At 32.7% G+C, this 27,541-nt stretch overlaps 1 protein-coding gene across 2 annotated transcripts in view; it reads left to right on the top strand.

The window, feature by feature from the left end:
* The window catches only part of LOC132714591 (insulin-like growth factor 2 mRNA-binding protein 2), a 95,471-nt gene extending 68,930 nt beyond the window's left edge, over positions 1 to 26,541 (top strand). Inside the window, exons 5-19 of one of the 2 annotated variants that reach the window (XM_060697479.1) lie at positions 428 to 531; positions 974 to 1,028; positions 1,388 to 1,436; positions 2,558 to 2,691; positions 3,210 to 3,296; positions 3,872 to 3,914; positions 4,422 to 4,516; positions 5,009 to 5,041; positions 6,475 to 6,591; positions 13,560 to 13,695; positions 14,265 to 14,372; positions 14,906 to 15,085; positions 16,188 to 16,301; positions 17,162 to 17,293; positions 20,337 to 26,541. In XM_060697479.1, coding sequence (XP_060553462.1) covers positions 428 to 531; positions 974 to 1,028; positions 1,388 to 1,436; positions 2,558 to 2,691; positions 3,210 to 3,296; positions 3,872 to 3,914; positions 4,422 to 4,516; positions 5,009 to 5,041; positions 6,475 to 6,591; positions 13,560 to 13,695; positions 14,265 to 14,372; positions 14,906 to 15,085; positions 16,188 to 16,301; positions 17,162 to 17,293; positions 20,337 to 20,552 — 1,603 coding nt within the window. In that variant the 3' untranslated portion in view covers positions 20,553 to 26,541. The remainder of the gene's footprint in view (positions 1 to 427; positions 532 to 973; positions 1,029 to 1,387; positions 1,437 to 2,557; positions 2,692 to 3,209; positions 3,297 to 3,871; positions 3,915 to 4,421; positions 4,517 to 5,008; positions 5,042 to 6,474; positions 6,592 to 13,559; positions 13,696 to 14,264; positions 14,373 to 14,905; positions 15,086 to 16,187; positions 16,302 to 17,161; positions 17,294 to 20,336) is intronic. The other variant, XM_060697480.1, reaches the window with a different exon arrangement.
* The last annotated feature ends 1,000 nt before the right edge of the window (positions 26,542 to 27,541 follow it).

Genomic DNA, 27,541 nt, shown 5'->3' with positions numbered 1-27,541 from the left:
GTACCATTTGATTTAGGTTTAGACCACTAATCAATTTCAGATCATTCGCGCATTTCGTTTTTCCAGAATAATTATTCAAATTGTAAAAGATGACCCAAAATGAAAAGCGTTTAAACGCTTTTCACTCTAATCGGGTTTAGAAAAGCATAAAAATACAATTTTCAATTAATTTCAAAGTATATTTCTTAACTATCCTTGCATGTATTTCTGTTTTACTTTAAAGTGTCCCAGCTCATTTATGTAAGAAATTCAAATGTTATGTTTTTAGGCTTTTTAACCTCAGTGGAGTCCCTTTAAAGTCATGAATGCTTTCTACTGAAAATCTGGTAGTGCGTCTAGAATCCAAATAAAAACTGGCTTAAAAAAGGCCTAGCTCCTCCATCAGAGCTAAGAAATATCTTACAGGCATTTTACATTATATTTTCAGGCGTTCAAACAAAGTTCAAATTCGCAACTTTCCTAGTCATATTGGTGCTGAAGAAATCCAGGAGCTTGTACGTTCATATGGTCCTGTTCAAAAGTGTGAATTAGGTGAGCAGATAAAATTCATACATTGTAATCAATTGAGAAACATAACAGTACTAGAACTACTAAAATTGGGCAGTATCAGACATGTTTACTTTGAGGTTTAAAAAAAATTAAGAAACATTGGTCGATTTCAAACAATTTATGTCTGTGGTTCTTCAGTCACCTTAAATTTCCATGATGCATTGGTCAGATAAGTTCCTATTGGGTCAGACTAAAAAGTCATCGCCTGACAAAATGTGTTCTTTGAAAAGGAACAGGGTAGCTCTTTCAAGTTTTGTTTCTTAAGAAAATTAAGTACATTTTTTTTCAAGTTAAAAGCTAATTTGTCACAACATATTTGCTGCATTTGGCTGTGACTTAACTGAAAAAGAAAGAGCAAATTTTGGTTTCCAGATAATGAGAAATTTATTACTTTTCAAAATTAATATTTTCATTATGTTTGCAGTTGGTGCAGAGGGTTTGGTGTATGTGACATTTGATAATCCAGAAGCTGCTCAAATGTAAGTAATTGTATAGTAACAGTATGTTACAGTACAATTGTACATACAGATTATTTTTTATTGTCCCATAAAAAGACCTATTTACGAAAACTTTTATAAGTATTTCTAGTATTGCAATGTAAACAAGTTTATCAAATAATAGTTAATCAAATATTTATTATAATCTCGACCGGTTTTTACTTGATTATTACCAATTTATCAAAGTGAAGGTGCTTTAGAAATCAGCTGAACATTTTTAGCTCTAATCTTTAACCCTGATCTCTCATTGGCTTTACTGAACCTTTTGTTGATGTCCATTTTTTCAAAGAGAAATGTTTTCACTTCGATTTAAAGACTTGACAATATTAATTTTTTTGCAGGGCTGTTACAAGTTTAAATGGCATAGACTTTCAGGGATCATCAATCAAGGTATGTTGACTAATATAGCTTTAACCCGTAACCTGCTGAATTGTTGATATCGCTATGTCCTAGAGCTGTCATTGATTCAGTGCAAAGCATATCAACGATATATCGATATCAAGTAACTAAAATCAACGATACACCGATATATCGATAATATCCTATACTCACTTGTCTGTCATTCATTTTCATACCTGTTTGAATGATTTCAGTCACAAACATGTTCTGTACAGTGTCTTGTCCACTGCATGATTTTTTCTAGACAATATTTTTTGTCACCATTGCTATGAAATAATTCCACTATATAACAAAAGCATCACATTTGATATAAATAATTGTTTCTGCATATATTTTGAGTGAATTGTATAATTTCTAGACATTTAATTTATAAGTCAAAAGTATCGATTTTTTAAAATGTGTATCGATTATTGATCGACAAAAAAATATCAAGGATACATCGATATTGTCGATATCGATGACAGCTCTACTATGTCCTGCTTTGATTTTAGGATTGTCCACTTAAAGTGTAAGGGATGCTATATAACTGTAAGCTGTTCAAAGGCTACTTTCCCACCTGAAAATTTTTTCCTTTGTCTGAAAGTAATCACCTGTTATGGCCTGTATGCCTTTAAAAATTGGCATTTTTTTCTTCAGATCTTCTGTGTGTAGAACACATGGGAGTGTTAAAACTATGTATATTGTAAAATACAGTGTTTATTCTAGGATTTGAAAAACAGGGGGGATTTTTCTCGAAAAGTGAGAATTTATTACATTTGTTGATCTTTTTCCTTCTTTGTCTATGTAAAATTGTCCCCCTTCCTCTGAAAAAATAGGGGTGAATTCTCAAAAATATGGGTGAATACCCCCATTGCCCCTCCTAGAATAGACACTGAAAATATGGGTTCAGAATCTGTCGATGATAAATTTTTATAAATCATTAACCATATAACTTGTAAAAAAAATCTGCATTTTTATACAAGTAGAAAATGATATTTATGACTGAATAATGGTGTCATTTTTTGCGCGTGCTGTCTTGCCAGCATTAGTGTGTATATAGAAATAGGTTTCAATTTTGTTGGTGAATAGATGTACATTTTCTTGTTTAGCTTTAATTTGAACATTTCCTTTAGGTTGACTTTGCAAGTAACAAGACAATGCGCAGACCAAGACCAAATTATGGCGGGCAAAACATGGATAGGGCTATGGAGAGAGGACCAGGCCCTCAGGGGGGTCAGAACAATAGGGCACAAGAATTGCCTTTAAGGTAAAGTTGTGTGTGGTATGGTTAGCTCTGTGCTAAAGACCTCTTGACCTTAGATTTAATACCAATTCAAGATATTATGGTTTTAAATAGAAAGACAGCTCCACTTAATTTTGTAATATTTATAAACATGTTCTGACTTAATTCAACTAAAGATAGCAGACATTCGATAACACATTAATAAGTTGCCATTTTGGTATTTTGAAATAATGATGTAACAGTGTGGGGGGGGGGTGAGGAGTGATGAAAAAAAAATGGGTATTATGAAAACAGGAAAGTAGGCGAGAGTTACTTTGGGGTTTACTGATGTTAATAACTCCTTAAATAACAGATAGTATGATGCATTTTAACCTGCATAATGTTTATATCGAATATACCATCATTGCTAAAAATTTGATAGTAATAATTTTCTTGAAATTTTAAATGGAAGGGTCTTAAAACAGTATATATATATTTCTGTTGCATGAGTAATAGATGAAGACTTGAGAGATGAATTAATGAAAATACTGTTTTATTTTCAGGATTGTGGTTGGCAGTGAGTTTATTGGTGCTATTATTGGGAGACAAGGGCAGACCATTCATAACATAACCACACAGAGCAGAGCAAGGTAAAGTTATACACAAAGAATTAAGTTATTGTCTAGCTGATTAGTGTATAAAGAACATTCATGTTGTTTGCAAACTAAAGTTGGCCAGATTCTTTATCATTTTCACTTCAAATTTTCTGTAGACGGTAAACCCTGTGTGGTATTTGGGTTTGGTCAGTCACATTACTTCACCTGCTTTTCACATATTGAGTAAAACTTTTCTAATATGGAAGGCTCAAGACATCCTTTTGTTATGTAGAGGCAGGTAGATTCTGTTTTGGAAACACTTAATGTGTAATGCTATCACAAGTTACTTTTTAGGTTGATCTCACTTGAAAAAAACAGTATCTTGTCTGCTAGATTTAAGAACTTTGTTGGTAAGAGGCAAGTTGGTAACTTGCAGGCCACAGACTTTCCACAGTCCGTTTGAGGTTTGTATGTCCGGCTGAATAAATAACACAGGCATCACAAGGTCCAATTAGCTAGGAAAAAATAACAAAACCGATTCTGGGAATGTTCGCCTATAATTGATAAAGTTAATGCCATTCTATTGTTGTGAAGTCTCTGAGTGACTGTTCTATTTTATTTTTTTTCAGAGTGGACATTCACAGATCTGAAATGGCAATGTCTCCAGAAACAGTAAGAATGATTTATCAGTTTAGTTGATTGTTTTCAAATCATTTATCAAAGTGTACTTTCAATGCTATCCATTTCTGTAAAGCACTTTTATTCTTCAAATTGCAAATAATTTTCACATGACTGAGTATAGGTTTGAAAGATCAATTTTTAGCTCAGAAGGAGCTAGGTGTTTTGGCAGAGATATTCTTTTAAAGTGGGTGGGGATGCTGTGGTTATAGTATTGCTCATTTAATGATTAGTTACTAAGAAAAACTCCGTTTTTAGCTTTCGCGAGTTTCATACTACGATAGTCAAATGAATTGAATAGGCAAATCTTTTATGGGTTGAGGCATCAGAACTTCAGCCACAGTTTAACCCTGTATGGTTTCAACGACTAAATAGGTTCAAATTACTGGAGTCTATACATCTCTTGGGTCCACCAAGTGAGGTGACATGCAAGCTGTCTAATGGTAAAGTCATTATTCAGATAGCACATCTAAAGGGCCAATGACATGTTGTTCTTTTCAGGTTATCACCATTAAAGGAAGTCCAGAAAGCTGTATGAATGCATGTGTAGAGATCATGAAAATTGTTCAAGCTGAAGCACAAAACCTTGTCAAAGGGTAAGTAGATGTATTCATTTTGAAAGGCTAGCATGGTTCTGTTGTACTGTTAAGCAGCATGAAATTTTCAATCAAATTGGTGGAAGGGAGAAAACTCCTCAGAATGTGTGTGTTTTTATAGATATGAACTTCATTGCAAATAAGTACAAGGGAGATAAGCATGTTTTATACAGATGTTTCCTCTATTGATCATATGTGCATGAAATAATTGCATGGGTTATGGATTACAGTTCTCATTGACTATGATATTCAAGATATTCTAGATAGGATTGAAGAACAGAGTATATGTAAGGAGATGTATTTATTTTTTGTCATTGACATAATGGGATTTTTAATCATCTTGTTACTGACCAGGTGAGTGGCCGAATGAATTAGCAGTGTCGGGCAGTTTTCCATCTTATAGATAACGTGTAATGTGTGTGTTTGTGTTGTTTGCATGGCAGCAGCTTTTGTGTTGTAGTGTTTAGCATAGTGTTGTCATTTTTATTGCAGAAAGGGACCTCAAGATCAACTGGGGAATGACAGGTATTGTTTAAAAATGTGTTATAATGATTTCATATTGATATTGATCCTATATACATCCTGTACAATTAAATGTTTAAAAATTTTACAATTATGGTAAAGTACACTGTATTTGATGTGTACATATCCCATTATATACATGTATATGATGTGACATACTCAAAGTAGGGCTTTTAATGTTCTTTAAAAATAAGGTTTCAAACCAGAAATGTTAGAAAAAAGTGACCTATACTCTTAATGGCTGAGAAAGTTTTCAAGTAATGTGAAAGGTGTGTTTTGAAGATTTTATATAAATCGGTGTTTCTGCCAGAGCGCGTTTTTGGCGCACTATTTTTGGCCATGACGCAATGAAATTTAGTTAGTGCGTATTTTGTGACGCAATAATTTCCCCGTCGCTGATTTCAACACGAGTCAGATATACAGACTATAAACTGTCAATTCAGTATAAAAATGTACGGAATGTTTACCGTGGGCTCCACTATAATTTTAATGAGAAATGAAATTTACCGGGTCCGTGGTCCGGCATTTAGCCAATTTCAACTAGTTAATAAACGCTTGCATTTATACGATACTGCATATATTGAAAGCGCCCAGACAAAATTATTTATTTTGTTGTCGTCATATTCCGCGAACGAATTAACTGTCTGCTGGAAAATGCCGTCTGCTCCAAAATAGCGGAGATTGACCAATTTCTTTACGAAAAATACACAAAATATTGTTGTCCATGACCAAAAAGAAGTATCATATAAAAAAATGTTGACAATGACCCTAATTCCCCGAAAGAAAAACAATCCATTATAAATGGTGTAATTTTGTTGATGATATATACAGGTGAATAAATTGACAAAAAAAATTAAAATAACTATTTAAAAATATAACACAAAAACAAGTATTTAACAATATTTTTATTCACATATAGTTGAACTACATGATGGTACATATATGTTCTCTGGCAAGAAGTAAAGTGCCTTAGAAAATAAAACTTATAAAGTGTTACCTGTTGTTTTTTACATTTTTGTTAAATTTATTGGCATGACCCTTATGAATTTGAAATGACCCCTAAAATATCATACAGAGGGTCATAAAAGACCCTCAGAAAATCTTAGCTGGCAGAAACACTGTATAAATTCATAGATTTTAATGGAGATGGCAGTTTACAATCTACAATTTTTAAAATGTTATTCAAATTGGGAAGTAATATACTTCATGACTTAGAAAATGTTTGAAATTGGTATGTAAAATTAGAGTTTTTTTGTGGAAAGAAATGGATATGATCAAAATATAAAGAAGTTGTTTGAATAGGTTAGAGTTTTGAATTATTTTTTTTGCATGATATTTTTTTCATATACAAGTTATTTAGTTGAATGGGTGTATTAATATTGTATAGAAATAAGTGTCCCTAGATATTGTTTTAAGATATATTCTTGCATTTTCAGAGATCATCCCATGAAGATACTGTGTCCAAACAACATCTGTGGACGAATCATTGGAAAAGGGGGCTCTGTGATCAAGAACTTCATGGAGCAATCTGGAACTCATATTGTGGTCTCCAGGTATGACATTTTTTTTGTAGGAAAATTATAATTAAATGTAAGTTTTATAGGAAAAATGTGTGTTGGCTGCAGATGAAGATGATTCAGACCTGTTGAAAAAGTAGAAGTACTTGATGTTGAATAGGTAAAAGTATATATCGTAAATATTGGTCCTTATTCTTGTTGTTCAATACAAAATTTTTTGTTATGATAGTGTGGTATCCTGTAATTTTGATTTGTTCACACGGTCTCTGTGGTTGTAAAAACCAAAAGCACTATTTGGACATTCCTGTTACAGTTATACGTAACTCAGTACATGAGGATTAGTTTAGTGTAAAGCAATGATGATCTGGTAATATCTTATGTATAATGAAGATTTTAACCATTATATGTACCACCCCAGTCTGATGCTTTACATTTGTAAAATAATTCGTTAATTTGGAATTTTTGATGTAGTTTTGTTATTGGTGCATTATTAGTCAGTGACCTTGAAAGCAATGATGATCTGGTATTATCTTATGTATAATGAAGATTTTAACCATTATATGTACCACCCCAGTCTGATGTTTTACATTGGTAAAATAATTTGTTCATTTGGAATTTTTGATGTTATTGATGCATTTTGATGTTCATGTTATAAATGCATAATAAGTCAGTGACCTTGAAAGCAATGATGATCTGGTAATATCTTACATATAATGAAGATTTTAACCATTATATGTACCACCCCAGTCTGATGCTTTACATTGTTTTACTTAATTATGCAATATTATATATCCTCTGCTTTGTATTTTTATGCCACCGCAGCATCTGCGATGCGGTGGCATATAGCGATTCACCTGTGTGTGTGTGTGTTTGTGTGTGTGTTTGTGTGTGTGTTATATAGATTATATAGTGAACTTAAAAAATCTTCTTGTGAAAAACCACTAGTCCAATTTCAACCAAACTTGGCAGGATTGTTCCTTGGGTGAAGGGCTTCCAAAGTTGTTCAAAGAATTTCTTTCCATGCAGAAATCTGGTTGCCATGGCAACCAAAAGGAATTATAAGAATAAATTAAAAAAATCTTCTTGTAAAGACCCAAAAGGCCTAGAGCTTTGATATTTTGCATAAGGCATTGTCTGGTAGACCTCTAACAAGATTGTTCAAATTATAGCCCTTGGGTCAAAATCGGCCCCGCCCCGGGGGTCATTAATTTTCACTATGTACATATAGTAAAAACTTAAAATACCTTCTTGTAAAAACCCAAAAGGCCTAGAGCTTAGATATTTTGCATAAGGCATTGTCTGGTAGACCTCTACCCAGATTGTTCAAATTATAGCCCTGGGGTCAAAATCGGCCCCGTCCCGGGGGTCATTGGTTTTCCTTATATGTATAAAAACTTATAGTAAAAACTTCAAAAAAAATTCTTCTAGCAATTGACAAATGCTAGAGGTTAGATATTTTGCATGAAACATTTTGTAGTAAACCTCTAGCAAGATTGGTCAAATTATAGCCCTGGGGTCAAAATTGCCCCCGCCCTGGGGGTCATTGATTTCAATATATACATATAGTAAAAAATAAAAAAATCTTATTGTCTGAAGGTACAAGGCTTAGAGCTTTAATATTTGTTAAATAATATCATCTAAAGGTACTCTACAAAAGTTATTCAAATGTTGCCTCTTGTGTCAAAATTAGCCCCGGCCCCGGGGGCCATAGGTTTTCCTGATATGTATATAGTAAAAACTTAAAAAATCATCTTCTCTAAATTTACAAAGGCTAGAGTTAAGATATTTTGCATGAAACATTGTGTAGTGAACCTCTTGCAAGGTTGTTCAAATTATAGCCCTGGGGTCAAAATTGGTTCCGCCCCGGGGGTCATTGATTTTCATTATGTTCATATAGTGAAAAAATAAAAAAATATTTTTGTCTGAAGGTACAAAGCATAGGGCTTTGATGTATTTGATATATAATATCGTTTATAGGTCCTCTACCAAAGTTGTTCAGATTTTTCCCCTGGTGTCAAAATTGGCCCTGCCCGGGGGCAGTGATTCTCATTATGTACACATAGTAAAAACAGAAAATAAAACAAATGTTTTCTGAATGGGAGAAAGCTATAGCTTAGATATTTGACTTGAAATGTTGTTTGGTGGACCTGTATCAAAATTGTTTTGAATTAAACTCTTGGGTCAAAATTATGCCTTGCCCAAGGGGACAGTGACCTACTTTCTTGTCCTTTGATGTACAGCAATGACATTTTGACCATGTGCATAGTTTTAGTTGTAAAATTGAACTTTGATATCAGGTGACCTAGATTTTGATGATGTGACCTACTTTCTTGTCCTTTGATGTACAGCTATGAAATTTGAACCATGCGGTGGCATAGCATTTTTCTCAAATGCAATCTTGTTTGGGGTCTGGTTTGCGTATTTTGCATAGTTGTCACTTAGACATAGTTTTAAAAAAAGATTGATTTAGAAATAACATTGGTCTGAGTCGTGTTTATCGGCTATTTTACACTGGTTTGGAGTTTAGATGTGTAGGAATTGACCACGAAGGTGATTGGGTTCCTGACAATCCCTGTTTTATGATGTGATATTATTCAAAACTCTTAAGAGTAATTTTCATTTTGATGGTGATATAACAGTTTGTGAGGAATGAAGCAATGATGATCTGGTATTATCTTATGTATAATGAAGATTTTAACCATTATATGTACCACCCCAGTCTGATGCTTTACATTGTTTTACTTACTGCCAAATCAAATATCCTCTGCTTTGTGTATTTTGGGATCTGGTTTGCATATTTTTGCCTGGTTGTCACTTAGCCATAGTAACGGCTTAAAATTTGTCAGCTGACTTTACAATATTAAGTCTTAAGAAAATTACCATTATTGCAAAATATGTCGTAATCAACATGACTTGAATAGCAATGATGATCTGGTATTATCTTATGTATAATGAAGATTTTAACCATTATATGTACCACCCCAGTCTGATGCTTTACATTGGTAAAATACTAGATTTGATCTGCAACTTTCAGTCACCTCACTCAACTCACCGTAAAAAAAAAAGAAAAGAAAAGTCAGTTTAATGATGAATAAAGAAGCAATGATGATCTGGTATTATCTTATATATAATGAAGATTTTAACCATTATATGTACCACCCCAGTCTGATGTTTCATCTTTTGATAAATAATATATTGATGTAGTACTTTGTTGATGTGTACTAAGTTGAATTTGAGCATGGGTTCTTGCAAATATAATTTGATGGAAAATTTTGTATTAAGCACCTTCTCCCAAATAAGAACGTTTTTGTTCTATTTTTTCTATTTTCACACCACAAAAGTACTGACAACTGTTTTACTGAAGGCATATTGAGCTATTTTGACTTTTATATTTTCATTTACTTACTTGTTTTCCATAAAAGCTGTGCTTTTGTGCCTGATTGAGTTCTTTCTCTTACAAATCTGTTTCGCCAATTGCAAGCGAATCGGAGTTTCTATTAAATGTATATAATCAATGTGCAAAGCAATGATGATATGGTAATATCTTATATATAATGAAGATTTTAACCATTATATGTAAAGTTAATCATAATTTGAATTTTTGATGTAGTTTTGTTATTGATGCATTATAAGTGACCTCGAAAGCAATGATGATCTGGTAATATCTTATATATAATGAAGATTTTAACCATTATATGTACCACCCCAGTCTGATGCTTTACATTGGTAAAATAATGGATTTGATCTTCAAATTTGTGTCATTGTTTTGCCGTAAGTCTTGTTCTAGTGGTGTTTTTTTATGCCACCCCAGCATCTGCGATGCGGTGGCATATAGCGATTCACCCGAGTGTGTGTTGGTGTGTTTGTTTGTGTGTGTGTGTGTTATATAGATTATATAGTGAACTTAAAAAATCTTCTTGTGAAAAACCACTTGTCCAATTTCAACCAAACTTGGCAGGATTGTTCCTTGGGTGAAGGCTTCCTGAGTTGTTCAAAGAATTTCATTCCATGCAGAAATCTGGTTGCCATGGCAACCAAAAGGAATTATAAGAATATATTTAAAAAATCTTCTTGTAAAGATCCAAAAGGCCTAGAGCTTAGATATTTTGCATAAGGCATTGTCTGGTAGACCTCTAACAAGATTGTTCAAATTATAGCCCTGGGGTCAAAATTGGCCCCGCCCCGGGGGTCATTGATTTTCACAATGTACATATAGTAAAAACTTAAAATACCTTCTTGTAAAAACCCAAAAGGCCTAGAGCTTAGATATTTTGCATAAGGCATCATCTGGTAGACCCTTACCAAGATTGTTCAAATTATAGCCCTTGGGTCAAAATCGGCCTGGCCCGGGGGTCATTGATTTTAGCTATATGTACATATAGTAAGAAAAAACTTAAAACACCTTCTTGTAAAGACCCAAAACCTAGGGTTAGATATTTTGCATAAGGCATTGTCTGGTAGACCTATACCCAGATTGTTCAAATTATAGCCCTGGGGTCAAAATTGGCCCGCCCCAGGGGTCCTTGGTTTTCCTTAAATGTATATAGTAAAAACTTTAAAAAAATTCTTCTAGCAATTGACAAATGCTAGAGGTTAGATATTTTGCATGAAACATTGTGTTGTAAAACTCTAGCAAGATTGTTCAAATTATAGCCCTTGGGTCAAAATTGCCCCCGCCCTGGGGTCATTGATTTCAATATATACATATTGTAAAAAAAATCAAAAAATCTTATTGTCTGAAGGTACAAGGCTTAGAGATTTAATATTTGTTAAATTATATCATCTAAAGGTACTCTATCAAAGTTGTTCAAATTTTGCCTCTTGTGTCAAAATTAGCCCCGCCCCTGGGAGCCATAGGTTTATCTTATATGTATATAGTTAAAACTTAAAAAATCATCTTCTCTAAATTTACAAAGGATAGAGTTAAGATATTTTGCATGAAACATTGTGTAGTGAACCTCTAGCAAGATTGTTCAAATTATAGCCCTGGGGGTCAAAATTGGTTCCGCCCCGGGGTCATTGATTTTCATTATGTACATATAGTGAAAAAAAAAATTTTTGTCTGAAGGTTCAAGGCATAGAGCTTTGATGTTTGATAATTAATATCATCTATAGGTCCTCTACCAAAAATGTTCAAATGTCAAAAATTGGCCCTGCCCGGGGCAGTTATTCTCATTATGTACACGTAGTAAAAACAGAAAATAAAACGAATGTTTTCTGAATGGGAGAAAGCTATAGCTTAGATATTTGACTTGAAATGTTGTTTGGTGGACCTGTATCAAGATTGTTATTAAACCCTTTGGTCAAAATTATGCCTTGCCCAAGGGGACAGTGACCTACTTTCTTGTCCTTTGATGTACAGCATTGACATTTTGACCATGTACACAGTTTTAGTTGTAAAATTGAACTTTGACCTAGATTTTGATGATGTGACCTACTTTCTTGTCTGACCTAGATTTTGATGATGTGACCTACTTTCTTGTCCTTTGATGTACAGCTATGAAATTTTAACCATGCGGTGGCATAGCATTTTTCTCAAATGCAATCTTGTTTTTTTGGTTGCATGTCGTCTTATACTTCACTGGGTACTTAGATTCTTTTTGTGATGAAGAATTGTGATTCTTTCCTTTCATACTGTTATTCAAATGACAGAGGGGGCTAAGAAGGTATTGTCCCACTTTTAAAGGAGGCAAGAAGTAAAATTACCTGAAATGTTGTAATGTCACATATTACTCACTGTAAAAAAAGAAAAGAAAAGTCAGTTTAATGATGAATAATGAAGCAATGATGATCTGGTATTATCTTATATAAAATGAAGATTTTAACCATTATATGTACCACCCCAGTCTGATGCTTAATCTTTTGATAAATGATATGTATGTAGTACTTTGTTGATGTGTACTAAGGTGCTAACATGAAATGAAGCATAGATTCTTGCAAATATAATTTGATGGTAAATTTTGTAATAAGCACCTCTATATAAGTGAACGTTTTTGTTTTATTTTCACACCACAAAGTACTGACAACTGTTCTACTGAAGGCATATTGAGATATTTCGACTTTTATATTTTCTTTTATTTAATTGTTTTCCATAAAAGCTGTGCTTTTGTGACTGGTTAAGTTCTTTCTCTTACAAATCTGAAGTTTGTACACTTAATTTTCTGTTGTGGCTGGTTTCTATCAAGTGTATATAATTTAATGTATAAAGCAATGATGATCTGGTAATATCTTATATATAATGAAGATTTTAACCATTATATGTACCACCCCAGTCTGATGCTTTACATTGGTAAAGTAATTCGTTAATTTGGAATTTTTGATGTAGTTTTGTTATTGGTGCATTATTAGTCAGTGACTTGGAAAGCAATGATGATCTGGTAATATCTTATATATAATGAAGATTTTAACCATTATATGTACCACCCCAGTCTGATGTTTTCTGAATAAAACTAATTTATTGTTTGGGATCACTTTCGGCTTTTCTTTTCATTTGGGATGTAATTAAGTCAGTGACCTTGAAAGCAATGATGATCTGGTAATATCTTATGTATAATGAAGATTTTAACCATTATATGTACCACCCCAGTCTGACGCTTTACATTGTTCATTACATGCAGGGATGCTTTAGTTGATTGAATTGTTCATTATATTATTATATATGACAAGTGTTGTATTGTTAATGGATAACACCGTGGTGATTTCTTAGTATATAACAAAATGAGATTTTACCAATATATTGTGTGTATCACTGTTGCTTTAAAGTTCTTAAATTATACATTTAATATCATAGATATGGTTAGCATAGCAATAGAGCCAAGTTTCTATGATTAATGAAACCATGATCTTGAAATACTGTGTCTGGAATACACATTTCAAGCAACATATTTTTGTTTAAATCACAAATCTCCAATTGTATCATATATATTGCCAGGAATATACATGTTAATCTTCAGAATTTAATATTCTATTTAACTCTTTATGTACTATGTGGTCTTTTTTTCCAGTGCACAAGATGCTACCTACTTTACTGACCGAGTCGTAACAATCACTGGTCCTCTTGACAGTTGCAAGAAAGGGGGAGAACTCTTGTTTGAAAAAATGAGAAAATGTGCAGAGCTTGATCAACAGAACTACCAACAGGTATGTGATTCTACTTGCCACTTTGACGGGGTTATGGGAAAAAATGCAATGTCATGACCTAAGTGACCTAGGTATTGATGAGTTTGGTGTTAAATGTACTACTACAGGCCTACACATGTCAGCATTTTCATGATTTAATTATGTTTCTACTTGTTCAGCTGTCTTGAAATCTTTTGTAGTTGATATTTTGTGGTATAAAGCCATCTTGTGTATAAATGATAGACAATAGTTCTAGAAACACATCAATGCCTTATAAACAATAGACAATCGTTCTAGAAACACATCAGTGCCTTATAAACAATAGACAATAGTTCTAGAAACACATCAATGCCTTATAAACAATACAGAGAACAACTTAGGTCTATCTCTACCATTTATGTTAAGGTCATATTATATAGCCCTTAATCACGGGCAGCTGTAAATATTCTGACGAAAAAAGAATATCACTAATTTTTTTTCTGTATGAATCTCGATTGTTGTGATAAACAAGTCTTTCAAGACTTGAAATGTTTACTAACAGGTAAGCTTTGAAAAGATATTAAAATAATGTTGTTTTTTTTCCCCAACAGAATATGGGTGTGTATGGAGGTATGGGTCCTGGAGGGCCTATGGGTCCTATGTTTGGTGGTGGTGGTGGAGGACGAGGTGGACCATATCAACAAGGACCATACCAAATGGTAAAACAACTTAATTCATGTCAATAATCTGTTGTACACCGTACTGACATAGCTCTATTATACATTCTCCTAGGATTAGAGTATAGGGCTGAATAACCAAGCCAGTTATTAAGTTGTAATATTATCCACATTTGAAGTGATAATATCTCTCAATTCCTGCTATTAATGTTGATGAAATTTCTCTGGTTATTTAATATGACAATTCTATTAATAGAAACTTATTATAAAGGTATTTATTACTGTTCAAGATGATAATTATGTACAATTTTACAGTAATAGGCTTTGCTTTTGTCAGGAATTGCACTAGTATTTATGTGATATTACATTGGGGTATGTCATTCCTGATTTTATGCCCCCAATCAGGAGGCAATGGTGGCATACATGTATATATTGCACTTGTAAATTCGTCTCGCTCTCCCACTGTCCCTGTCTTGTTATTTGACCTCTTCTGTGTTGGTGTGACATAAAACCCAACCAAAAAAAAAAAAAAATGAAAAGTAAAATATTTTATTGTGTTATATTTTTTATTGTAGCAGGGTGGGCCAGGGATGTACCAGGGCGGACCTGGCTTGTATGGGGCAGCTCCTCCCCAGCCCCCTCAACAGTTAGAGATAACATACCTGTATATACCAGAATCTACAGTTGGTGCTGTCATTGGAACAAAAGGAGTCAATATAAAAAACATTATGAGATTATCAAATGCTAGAATAAAGGTAACTTGTTTGTCACAACTTTGTTCTGTAGATGTATTATTATTAAAAATATCGTAAAAATCACTTGATAAATTTTAAACAACAGTGAATATCTTGTGTTATAGATTAATTTTTTATTAGAATTTGTGTAATGATTTTCTCTCAAGTGTTCTATTAACAAATGATGACAATCTGGTAGCCGTACTGAAGTGCTATGTTGATAACACTTATTTGGATGTGTTTACTGATGTTAATAGACACTCTGTCGTGATCAGGGTTCAATGTTATAGACAAATTCTCTTAAGCTCAAATCTCAGGTATTTGATTGGTGAGACACTGGTGTAGAATATATTTCGACCAATGAAAAGCCTGAGATTTGAGACAGAACTTAGAAAAAATATTTATAACCTCAAGGCCAGGTGTTAACTTTTCATCTATATTATCAGCTTGAAATAATAATAAAGAAGTAGAGTTTAAAAGATGAAAGTAAAGGAGTAAAATATTTGCAATAGTTGAATTGAATTGTATTAATTAAAGACACATTGTAAAAGAAAATATATATGAATATTTTTGGTCTGCTCAAATAATATTGGTTTGAGAACTACCCAGATATGTTACTCACTTCAAATAAGGTTTTGAAAAAAATTCCCCATGTTTTTGAATATGGAGCATTAGTTTTGGTTACTTTATATTCCGGAGGAACTGAATGCCAGAGTGGTGAAGGTTAGCTTCCGAAGTACTTGCCATTGTTTCGTAATAGGCTATGTGTATGAATTCTGCCTAGGACTTGTGGTTGTGTGTTAGAAAGCTAACTTAAAGCAGGTTTATGGTTCTACACCAATTGCTTGCTTATGCCATAGATAATGCAACCATCGAAAGCAGCAAAGTTGTTATGTGACTTATAAAATTCCCATTGTGACTTAAAACACAATTATGACAATTAAATGAAGTAAGATGGTTATTGTACAGTTGTGCATTGTTTGACATAAAAACCCAATAATAATAATAGAAGATAGATCCATATTGCACCTAATATTTAGATACTCATTATATTTTTCTTAGCATAAATGAATAGAAATACATGCAGATTTATGAAGTAAATCTTATATAAAAACTGTTACAGATATTAGATCAAAATCAAGGTGGGGATAATGGTGACAAACAAGGCCGAGGACCTCACAGAAATGAAGAACAACGTAAAGTCATAATAACTGGAAATGCCGAGGCACAGTGGAAGGTCAGTACTAAATTTTCTTGTAGATTCAATGCCTTGTTCTTGAAGTAATGAAATCAATTGGATTTTATTATAAATGAAGGAAAAATACTTGGCTAAAAGTAAGATGTAAATATTTTTCTTCTGTGCTTTATGACATGTGATGACACAAGGTAGCCGTACTGAAGTGCTATGTTGATAACACTGTATTTGGATGTGTTTACTGATGTCATAGTAATATTTGTTGTTGTTTTTTTACGTAAAATATATTCTTCTGATTCATTATGATAATTATTATAGCATAATATCTAGATATACAGACAGAAAAACAAGTTTATGATTAAAAATTGATAACTGGTAGAAAACATATTGCTGTGATCATGTATGTTTCTAGTTTTGTATGTGTAAGAAAGCTGTCTTGTACAACAGAAAAACTGCAAACTCCATACAATCAGCATCATAATTTAGATTTTTCATCTTGCCTTGAACCCAAAGACCCTTTGACATGCACACACTATTCTTTAGGCACTCAAATTGTTTCATAGTCAAATATTCATTTTGTTGAATTAGTTGGTGATCTATTAACAAATGATGACAATCTGGTAGCCGTACTGAAGTGCTATGTTGATAACACTTATTTGGATGTGTTTACTGATGTTAATAGGCACTCTGTTCTTCAGTTTATTTGCAAAAAAAGACGAACATAAAAATTGTATTAACAAAATCACATTTTGAACATCTTCATATTTATTGTGCGAACAGATGTAAGACATTTTTTTTATTTCTTCGATAGTTGATGTTAAAATACAACACTAGTTCAAACTGTCCCCTAGGCCACTTTTCTTTTAAAAAAGCTATTAAAATTTTTATGTATTGTTTTTCAGGCTCAATTTTACATAGCTGAGAAGATCAAAACAGAAACCATGGTTCCAAATTTAGAAGACTTCCATTTTAGAGCAGAAATCCTGGTGCCTAAACCAATGATTGGCAGAATAATTGGCAAAGGGGGACAGCATGTAAGAAGAATATGTTGTTTTATCCTTAACTTGTAGGAACCAAATTATGATTAGACATCTTTAGTCTGACCAGGCTTTATTTTACTCTTCTTTTAAAAAACTCCAGTAGGTTGAGTGTCAATTTCAGAAATTTCAGTATCATTATGACATAGTTACAATCCACAGTTTAATTACCTTCAGAGGTGATGTTTTGTATGTGAAAGTTTTCAAGGTATTTAGAGGATATCTGCTTAAAACTAAGAATATAATATTTTCAATATGTACAAATATTACACTGTCACTCTTGAACTAAGGGAGGTAATTCAAGTCTTTCCAGAAGCTTATAAATAAAGATATGTTAAGATGGGTGACGTGTCTGAATATATTGAGACTAAGTGTATCAATGGACTCGTGATTTGCAAATGCTTAAAAGACTAAAGTGTAAGGAAATGTACTTTTGATGTAATTTGATGTCTTTTACTTGCCTGAAAAAATGGTAAATTCCACTTACTGTATACTAAGAACAAGCTTCTGTCACTATAAAGAAAAACTTCATAGTGCACTTAAATGCCTTAGTGTTGCCATGGAAATTTGTTGTTCTTTTGGTGTCATAATTAGGGCTTACAGAAACGGGTTTGTTTCCACATATGGTGTACTTTTATGGTGTTCTGTATACTAAGGACAAGCTACATTTTACACATTTTTGTAATGAAAAGAAAGTTGTTTGCCTTATTTGAGAGATGCCTTAGTGTTGCCATGGAAATCTGTTGTTCCTTTGGTGTCATAATTAGGGCTAACAGAAACTCGTTTGTTTCCACATATGGTGTACTTTATGGTGTACTGTATACTAAGAACAAGCTACATTTTACACATTTTTGTAATGAAAAGAAAGTTGTTTGCCTTATTTGAGAGATGCCTTAGTGTTGCCATGGAAATATGTTGTTCTTTTGGTGTCATAATTAGGGTTTACAGAAAACTGGTTTGTTTCCACATATGGTGTTCTTTTATGGTGTACTGTATACTAAGGACAAGCTACATTTTACACAGTTTCATAACGAAAAGAAAGTTGTTTGCCTTATTTGAGAGATGCCTTAGTGTTGCCATGGAAATTTGTTGTTCTTTTGGTGTCATAATTAGGGCTTACAGAAACTGGTTTGTTTCCACATATGGTGTACTTATATGGTGTACTGTATACTAAGGACAATCTACATTTTCAACATTTTTGTAGTGAAAAGGAAGTTGTTTGCCTTATTTGAGAGATGCCTTAGTGTTGCCATGGAAATTTGTTGTTCTTTTGGTGTCATAATTAGGGCTTACAGAAACTGGTTTGTTTCCACTTATGGTGTTCTTTTATGGTGTACTGTATACTAAGGACAATCTACATTTGAAACAGTTTTGTAGTGAAAAGGAAGTTGTTTGCCTTATTTGAGAGATGCCTTAGTGTTGCCATGGAAATTTGTTGTTCTTTTGGTGTCATGATTAGGGCTTACAGAAACTGGTTTGTTTCCACATATGGTGTACTTATATGGTGTACTGTATACTAAGGACAAGCTACATTTTACACAATTTCATAACGAAAAGAAAGTTGTTTGCTTCATTTTAAAGATGCCTTAGTGTTGCCATGGAAATATGTTGTTCTTTTGGTGTCATAATTAGGGCTTACAGAAACTGGTTTGTTTCCACATATGGTGTACTTATATGGTGTACTGTATACTAAGGACAAGCTACATTTTACACAGTTTCATAACGAAAAGAAAGTTGTTTGCTTAAATTTTAAAGATGCCTTAGTGTTGCCATGGAAATTTGTTGTTCTTTTGGTGTCATAATTAGGGCTTACAGAAACTGGTTTGTTTCCACATATGGTGTACTTTATGGTGTACTGTATACTAAGGACAAATTACATTTTACACAGTTTTGTAGTGAAAAGAAAGTTGTTTGCCTTATTTGAGAGATGCCTTAGTGTTGCCATGGAAATTTGTTGTTCTTTTGGTGTCAAAATTAGGGCTTACAGAGACTGGTTTGTTTCCACATATGGTGTTCTTTTATGGTGTACTGTATACTAAGGACAATCTACATTTTAAACAGTTGTGTAGTGAAAAGAAAGTTGTTTGCCTTATTTGAGAGATGCCTTAGTGTTGCCATGGAAATTTGTTGTTCTTTTGGTGTCATGATTAGGGCTTACAGAAACTGGTTTGTTTCCACATATGGTGTACTTATATGGTGTACTGTATACTAAGGACAAGCTACATTTTACACAGTTTCATAACGAAAAGAAAGTTGTTTGCTTCATTTTAAAGATGCCTTAGTGTTGCCATGGAAATATGTTGTTCTTTTGGTGTCATAATTAGGGTTTACAGAAACTGGTTTGTTTCCACATATGGTGTACTTTATGGTGTACTGTATACTAAGGACAAGCTACATTTTCAACAGTTTTGTAGTGAAAAGAAAGTTGTTTGCCTTATTTGAGAGATGCCTTAGTGTTGCCATGGAAATTTGTTGTTCTTTTGGTGTCATAATTAGGGCTTACAGAAACTGGTTTGTTTCCACATATGGTGTTCTTTTATGGTGTACTGTATACTAAGGACAATCTACATTTTAAACAGTTTTGTAGTAAAAAGAAAGTTGTTTGCCTTATATGAGAGATGCCTTAGTGTTGCCATGGAAATTTGTTGTTCTTTTGGTGTCATAATTAGGGCTTACAGAAACTGGTTTGTTTCCACATATGGTGTACTTTTATGGTGTACTGTATACTAAGGACAAGCTACATTGCACATTATGGTTATTGTAAAAAATAAAGTTATTCCTTATTACTTGACAGTTTCAGTTTCAAATTACATGTACAGTATAGGATTAGGCCTCTGTTATTTACTGGTATAACAATAGGCCTTTAAATTTGAAGTGCAGCTGGAGGGTAAATAATAAAGGTCTTTAGACAACCTTTGAACCAACTAACAGATTATCAGCAAATTTTGTTTTTGCAACTATCAGTTTTTCATGAATGAATTTGTTCTCACTTATTTGTGTTACTGTTGATTGTTAAAATGGGTGTAAATTTGTAATTCAGGTCAAGGAGATGCAGCGAGTAACACAAGCCATAGTGAAAACACCAGATACAAAGTCATTCCCAGACAATGAGGAAGTCCCTGTTTCTATATATGGACATTTTTATGCCAGCCAATCAGCACAGAGACGCATACGTGCCTTGCTCAGCCAAGCCATGCAGGGCCCTCCAATGCAGGAAAGACCGCCTAACCAGCGCCGACCGATGAATGGAAACTAAGATTGGGTTTTTCGTCCTTGCTTATTTTGTGGAGTCGTGCTTTAATGAGATTTGAGAAACTCTTTTGTAAAGACCAAGACTTTTTTATTTTTTATTTACAAGCATCTTTACAAAAGATTTTCCACCATTAAGATCAAGTTGTTTGTTAAAGGGCATCTATATCAGGTTTTGTAGATCGGAGGCCCCAGACAAGTGTATTTATAAGGGGTTTGGAGACATGAAAGAACAAAGAAAAGGTCATTGTTGATACGTTCAGATCGTGGCCAGTTTGTGAGAATTTATTTTTGATACTTGTTGATTACTATTTTGTTATTTTTACAAAAAAAATGAGATAAACGAGGGTACTGTTTTTTAGGCCCTTGCGTTACGAGTAAACTGCCATATATTATTTATTTTCATGTCAGTATTCTGGGATACTAAATTTTAGTACCTGGCAATTTCTGGTAGAGCGGCATTAACTGGCATTTAACCATGATAATTGTATAAGATGTTTTATTTTCCGAGTGTATAAACTTGTCAACACATTAGTTACACTTGACAAATTAACGAAAAAGAAGTTCTAAAGACATTAAATACATAATTCTGTTCAATACACCCTCAAAATCACAGATTTTCTTTGTTCAGTGTGATCAACTCTCTAACTGTTAGTACTTGTTAAAGTACAAGGAATTCGTGTTAAGTAAACAGTCTAGTAATTGCAAGAAATAATGAAATACTGATTTATATTGGAATTATCTACTTATTTCTGAAAGTTACTGAGAACTCAGTAACTAGGTGTAAGAAAGATTGTATACAGTATTATTGTGTGTTTGAATGACGCCTGTGTTATATATGGGAGAAGATAATATGTTTCTTGCAGGTCAATCTCATCGCTGTAAGGGAAGGCATTTTTATGCTTCTGCAGAACTTGGTTTGCCTGCTAGAAATTTATAATAGACCCAAGTTTATTTAAAAGGTGAACAAGCAATCAACCATGGAACAGTGGGGAAACTATTGTGCTGTCCCCGTTAACTCCCCATTATTATAAAACAGGCATCATTTAACTTGGCTCCTAGCACTCTGTACAAATAAAACAAAACAAAAAAACCTGATTTGATGAAGTTTACAGATATTCTGTATCTATTACACAAGATGCCTGTCAGTTCTTGATTGGTTCAACTGAATTGATTTGATTGATTGTATATTTGATAACTAACTCAATCTTTGAATTCTACATATGGGTTCAACATAGATTGAAAAAGTTGTCAAATAAGTTTCAGATTCCTTTATTGATATACTGTATGAGGTATTAAAGCAACAGACTGAGAGAAATAGTATTGAACGTTTTACTTTTTAAAATATTGTTTCTTTAGGAAATAACATTTAAGCAAACTCTTTGTATTTTATCTTTGGAATTTTTGGTTTGGTTTAAATGACTCTGGGGAGGTAACTTACAAAGTAAAATATTTTCAAGATTTCTTATAAGATATATTTAAAAGTTGCTGTTAAGTTTAAGGTCTGATACTATATAGACAGTTATTTTATGGATCTTATGGACTCCAGTCTTGTTGGTAATATTACCTGGTACAATATGTCAAAACTTTGGCCATCAAATGATGCACTTTACTCTTATGCTTGTAGATCATTTACTTTGTGGAGTCAAGACTTGAGCTAAGTGCAACATTTATGGTTCAACACTCCTCCAACAAAGATTTATATTAAAACAAATCTTGTCTGGTGTTTTTATTCACAAAATTTTATTTCTGTAGATAAGTTGAGTAGATGATTGTGAAATGATAGGTGTAATAGTGCTACTGTTATAACCTATGGTTTCTCAGTCATTCACCTATATATGTATATTTAAATGAGCTGCGTCACGACAAAACCAACATGATGGGTTTGCGACCAGCATGGATCCAGACCAGCCTGCGCATCCGCGCAGTCTGATCAGGATCCATGCTGTTCGCTTACAGCTGGTCTGGATCCATGCTGGTCGCAAACCCATTATGTTGGTTTTGTCATGATGCGGCTCAAATTAGTTCAATATTGTTCATGGATAGTGTTTGGTGATTTTATTTGACTTACTGTTAACAGAATTTGTTCATTTTTTCACATTGAATAGTTCATGCTCTTAAATATATGGTCTTTTTATTTTTAGGGAAATATTTGTCCAACTTTATAATATAACCGTACATCGTGTTTAATTTATAATTCTTTCTCTTTAGAATACAATCTGATATACTGAAAAATTTAATTGTTAACATTTTCAGTTGGTTTGTAAAAATATGATATTTCTTCGGATTTTTTTTTTTTCACACGCACACTGAAAGGTCGATAAAATGGGAATGACTAAAGATTTTACATTAATTTGGGCATTACTTTTATAGAAATTTCATAGAATAGCTATCTCTGTAAACATCATCTTGGTTGTAGGTTAACTCGAGCTTTGTTATTTCGAATATATTTCTGATACTTGTGTACATGATGTGATAATGATTACTATTTGTGGGTTATAAAATAGCTAGGATTTGTGGGTTTGTGCCGACCGCCTCCTTTGTCGAGGAGTTAGAGTGGATGACTTCTAATCTAGTAACCTCTCTGGCGTGGGTTTGATCCCAGGGAGATGCTTTGGTAGTTTAGCATGGAGGAAGGTAGTTTAGTACTGATGTAACTCCAGGAACGATGGTTAGGAAACTACCTGCCTATATGACTGAAATACTGTTGGGGGGGAAAAGGCGTAAAATGAAACAAACAAACAAACCTACTGTGGTCGTAACCATTTTTTCCAGGCATGACACCTGTACTTTAGTAAGTTCCAGTACGATATAAATTGTTACACCTTTTTTTATCAAGGTGAAATAAGATTGGGTACATGAAAAACATAGTAAGTTTGACCAGTTGAATGTTTACATATGTAGCTATTTATTGTACATATAATCTACATTTAACAAAGAATATATAATGCAAGATTTCTCCTTGAACAGTAGCATAAATAGGACATAAGTTGCTTCTTTTATTGTAAAAGTTTTAAAACACAATTTATTTATTGTTATTTTCTGTGTAAAAGATCATTTCAGATGAGCACAGCATGATGCTGCCGAGTTTTCAGGCAGTATTGTTGAGGCAAAATAACTTCATGCTTATCCTAAGAAAATATTTTTGTGGCCACTAAACTATTGGTATGCTTCATTTGTCAAAACTTGTTCCATTTTCAAATATTTTTAATGACATGTAGTAACATTAAAGCAGTGAAATTCTTTAGTATGTCATAAATATTTTTTTCCTGAAAAATAGCTCAGTAGATTTTTATGCTTTTGTTGATGAAGAAATGTTGTCCGCAAAATTCTTGCAACTCAATTTTTCATGGTTACCAATATGATGATGATGTTTATGTTGTGACTATTTGAAAAAAATTGTTGCAAGTACCAAAAAAAAAATATATGAAAATATCTTTGATGTTCAATTTATATTCTGTAAAGGACAGACTTGTATTTATTTTGACTCATGCAGTGTATTGCCTGTCAGATTGGATATAAAACTGTTCCTTTTTGATTTTACTTGTAAAAAAAGCAGTACAAAACTCGAGCTTCAGACAATTCAGACAAAAAGAACGTGCATGGATTGGTGTTTATGTTTGAATATACAGAAGTCATCGATTGTCAAAAAATTATCAGTGGTTTGCTGACATTGGGTACCACCAGTATAAATGGGGATTAGTTTTCATCATAATTCTTGTATTTCACGATTTTCAAGACAATAAAGTTCTCAACTTTGTGCCCATGCATATTTGTGGCTGCTGCTCAAAGCTTGAATAAGTTGGTTAAGTTTTTCAACAGGTCGTGAGTGTGTTTACAGCTTAATTTCTGTACTGGTTTTTATGTATGCATCTTGTTGTGAAAATAAGGCAAGCCAAAACTGTGTTGTTAAATTACCATTGTTTTGTCATGTCTATATTTTCCAGTAAACTTTTAACAGAAAAGTAGATCTTTCTGTAATTTGCTTGCAAAATTAAATTGGAAGATAAACCTTGCAAGTGATCTAAAAATGACTATAAAAAAACTTGATTTTTATGTTGTCTTGAATAAGTTATTTATGATAATATGCTATAAAACTGTAACTAATTTACTTTTTAAAACTTAGTTAGTGTACAAACAAAAACATCCAAATCTGATTGTTAAAAAGCAAGGTATGTTCAGCATATTTTTGCATTTTCTAAACAATGTATTTAAAGAAGTATTAAGAGACAAATTCTCGCGTTTTTCTGGCATGTGATACAAGTGTTTGTATATTCTTGAGAAACATGCTGAATCTTAAGAAGTTTGCAATGAAAGTATTACTCTTAGTTTGATACATGACCATGTATCCCATTAAATATGTAACCATATACTATATAATACCAGTTATATATAAACATTGATGATTTTACCCTTCATTGTGTTGGTTTACTGTTTATTTTAGAATATTGACTATTTTGCTTAGCAGTTTGAGGGTATCATATTAATTGGAATATTAGATATTTACCTACAATATAGTAGTAGGATTCAAATTTGAACATTCAAAATTTCTGATTTTGCTTTTATATTTGTCGGTACGATTTGGATTTCAACATAAACTGCTATGTCATATCAATGTTGATAAATAGTTTAGAAATTTGTTTATTGACTTGATATCTTCAAATAATATTGTATGTATAATCAATGGATATACAAATTAATTTTATGTTTCTTTCTGATTGAAGTTCCTAGTAAAAATCGTATTTAGATGTCACACAAAATTTTGTTTGTACCTCTGCTTTTGTTTTGCATTTATTTGACACAGTTGAATAGTTCAACCAGATGGGTTGAACATTACTGCAGTAAATATACATATAGTAGTTATTGTGCTTTTGTAAGAATGTTTGCCAAGGGTGGGGGTAATTTTTGGGGGTATATATTTCAGCTTTCATTTGGTAATATTTGATATATTTTGAAAAAAAGGCATTTCTTCTTGTTTTTAAAGCCATAACTTAAAATGGAAATAGCTAAGTTTCATGGTTACTTAAACAAAAGCATTAGTTTCTGGGTTTTATTTCTTTGTAGTTTTCACAAGGTATACTCTTGATTACAGTTCAGATATATTATTGCATATTATATTATATTGGTAAATATGCATTTAAATTAACGGAGTAGGGGTGATTTCAATTGAAAACTTGACAATGTAATTTACTTGTAATGAATTAGAAAAGAAAAATAAACAACTGAATTTTTACTTAACATTCATTTCTGAAGAACTTGTTGCATTTTGATACAAAATTATGGAAGAATGGGAGGGAAAGATTTTGCATTCTATTTTAGACTACCTTAATGTACCTTAAAATCATGTGGCAGTTGAGTGTTTACATGCTTTAAGACTAGATGGTGTTAGTTTGGAGCAATTATGTAGTAAATTGGCAAAAGAAAACTGAAATCGAGAACATAGATTGTTACCTTAATTGATACTGTCTGACTTGTTTATATCAACAGATGGATATACCCAGTATGTTTACATTTAGTCGCACAGCATTTAGATGTTGTCTTTTAAGCTGTTTAATTATTTCAGTTAAATATTTCTTGGTTGATCTGAGCTGTGTTTTATTTCCCTTCATTTCACACTATATCACAGCAAAATAAATAACGCTTTACAATTCCTCTGTCTAAAGTCATAATTAAACAAGTTTAAATTTTGAATTTCTAGTTACTGATAAAAGGGTATTTACAACATTAATTTCCCACATTTTATTTTTTGCTAGACCTTTTGTATATGTGCAATGGTTTTGCACTTCAGTGTTTATTTTTGAAATTGTACTTTGTCAATATAGGGTTTTTATCCTAAATAAGACTGCCAAGTCTTGTAGAGTAACATCTGATGTTTGGAGACCAAATTGGGCAGTTTCTGTCATATAAATACCCCTTTATCATATTTCATGTTCTGGTTAGAAATACTAATTGAATATCTTTAGAACCACATGCTGTTACCTTGCAGTAACATAAAAGATTGCTGCATTCTGTTACAAGCATTAATTATGATATCAAAATTATCACACTGAAATTTCTCTTACTATTGAAATAGTGCAGATTGAAATGAAGTACATATTTGTAAAGTGTTTGAGAAAACACTTGCTGTACCAATGTTATTAGAATACTGTGTTCACTTTTGTTATAATATGGATAGATGTTCACACATATAGACGAGTTTTACAAACTTTGATGTAATAGCTTGTTGCATTTTCCCCCATAAACCTGTGTACAATGAGATTTTTTATATCAATTACAAAAAAATATATGTAAAGGATTTTAGTTAAATATGGTCAGAGTTTATGTGGAAAGAGCTCTATATCTGTTTTTGTATACCATACATGTATAACGTGACGTTTGTGAATTAATTTTTTTTAAATAGAATCCATTGTTATTGCAGGTTATTGATAAAAACATGTATGAGAAAGAGCATTCAATGTTGGTATATGACGTTGTTTAAAACGCAGAGACACTTGTAAAATCAACAAGTACTTATATGAAGTGTAATATAACAAGTGTTCACGGTATTCAAATGCCAGCTCCTATTCTACCAGGAATAAAAAATACTTAAAAAAGTAAATTGGTTGTTGTTACTTTACCCTCTATTTACATAGAGTTCAATGATTCTACTATAATACAAACTCGCATATGTAGAATATGCCCATCTGAGAAGTGTTTTCTTGATGTATTAGCATTTGTATTATTGTCATGGGTGCAAGTTTTCCGGCATGTGCCGGAAGTTCCGGTTTTTCACGTGTCGGAGAGATCCTTTTTGCAAATCACGTAAATCCGTTGAGATATTTGGAGGGGTATGGTGTGGGTCTACTCTTTCGAACTGAGAAGTACCACCGATTAGAAGTTCATAATCGAGAACGCTATATAACATGCGGATGCTCACGGTTGTTCTCGAAGCGTCAATAGTAAACTTTCGCGGAAACTGCCGATAGTTTCCGAAGATATACGAGATGTTTACGAAAA

The sequence above is a fragment of the Ruditapes philippinarum genome, unplaced genomic scaffold (genome assembly GCF_026571515.1).
Source record: "Ruditapes philippinarum isolate M1 unplaced genomic scaffold, ASM2657151v2 ctg2797_1_1_1_1, whole genome shotgun sequence".
NCBI classification, from domain to species: Eukaryota; Metazoa; Mollusca; class Bivalvia; order Venerida; family Veneridae; genus Ruditapes; species Ruditapes philippinarum.
Note: the sequence above shows the minus strand (reverse complement) of the source record. Positions and strands in the feature narration are given on the sequence as shown.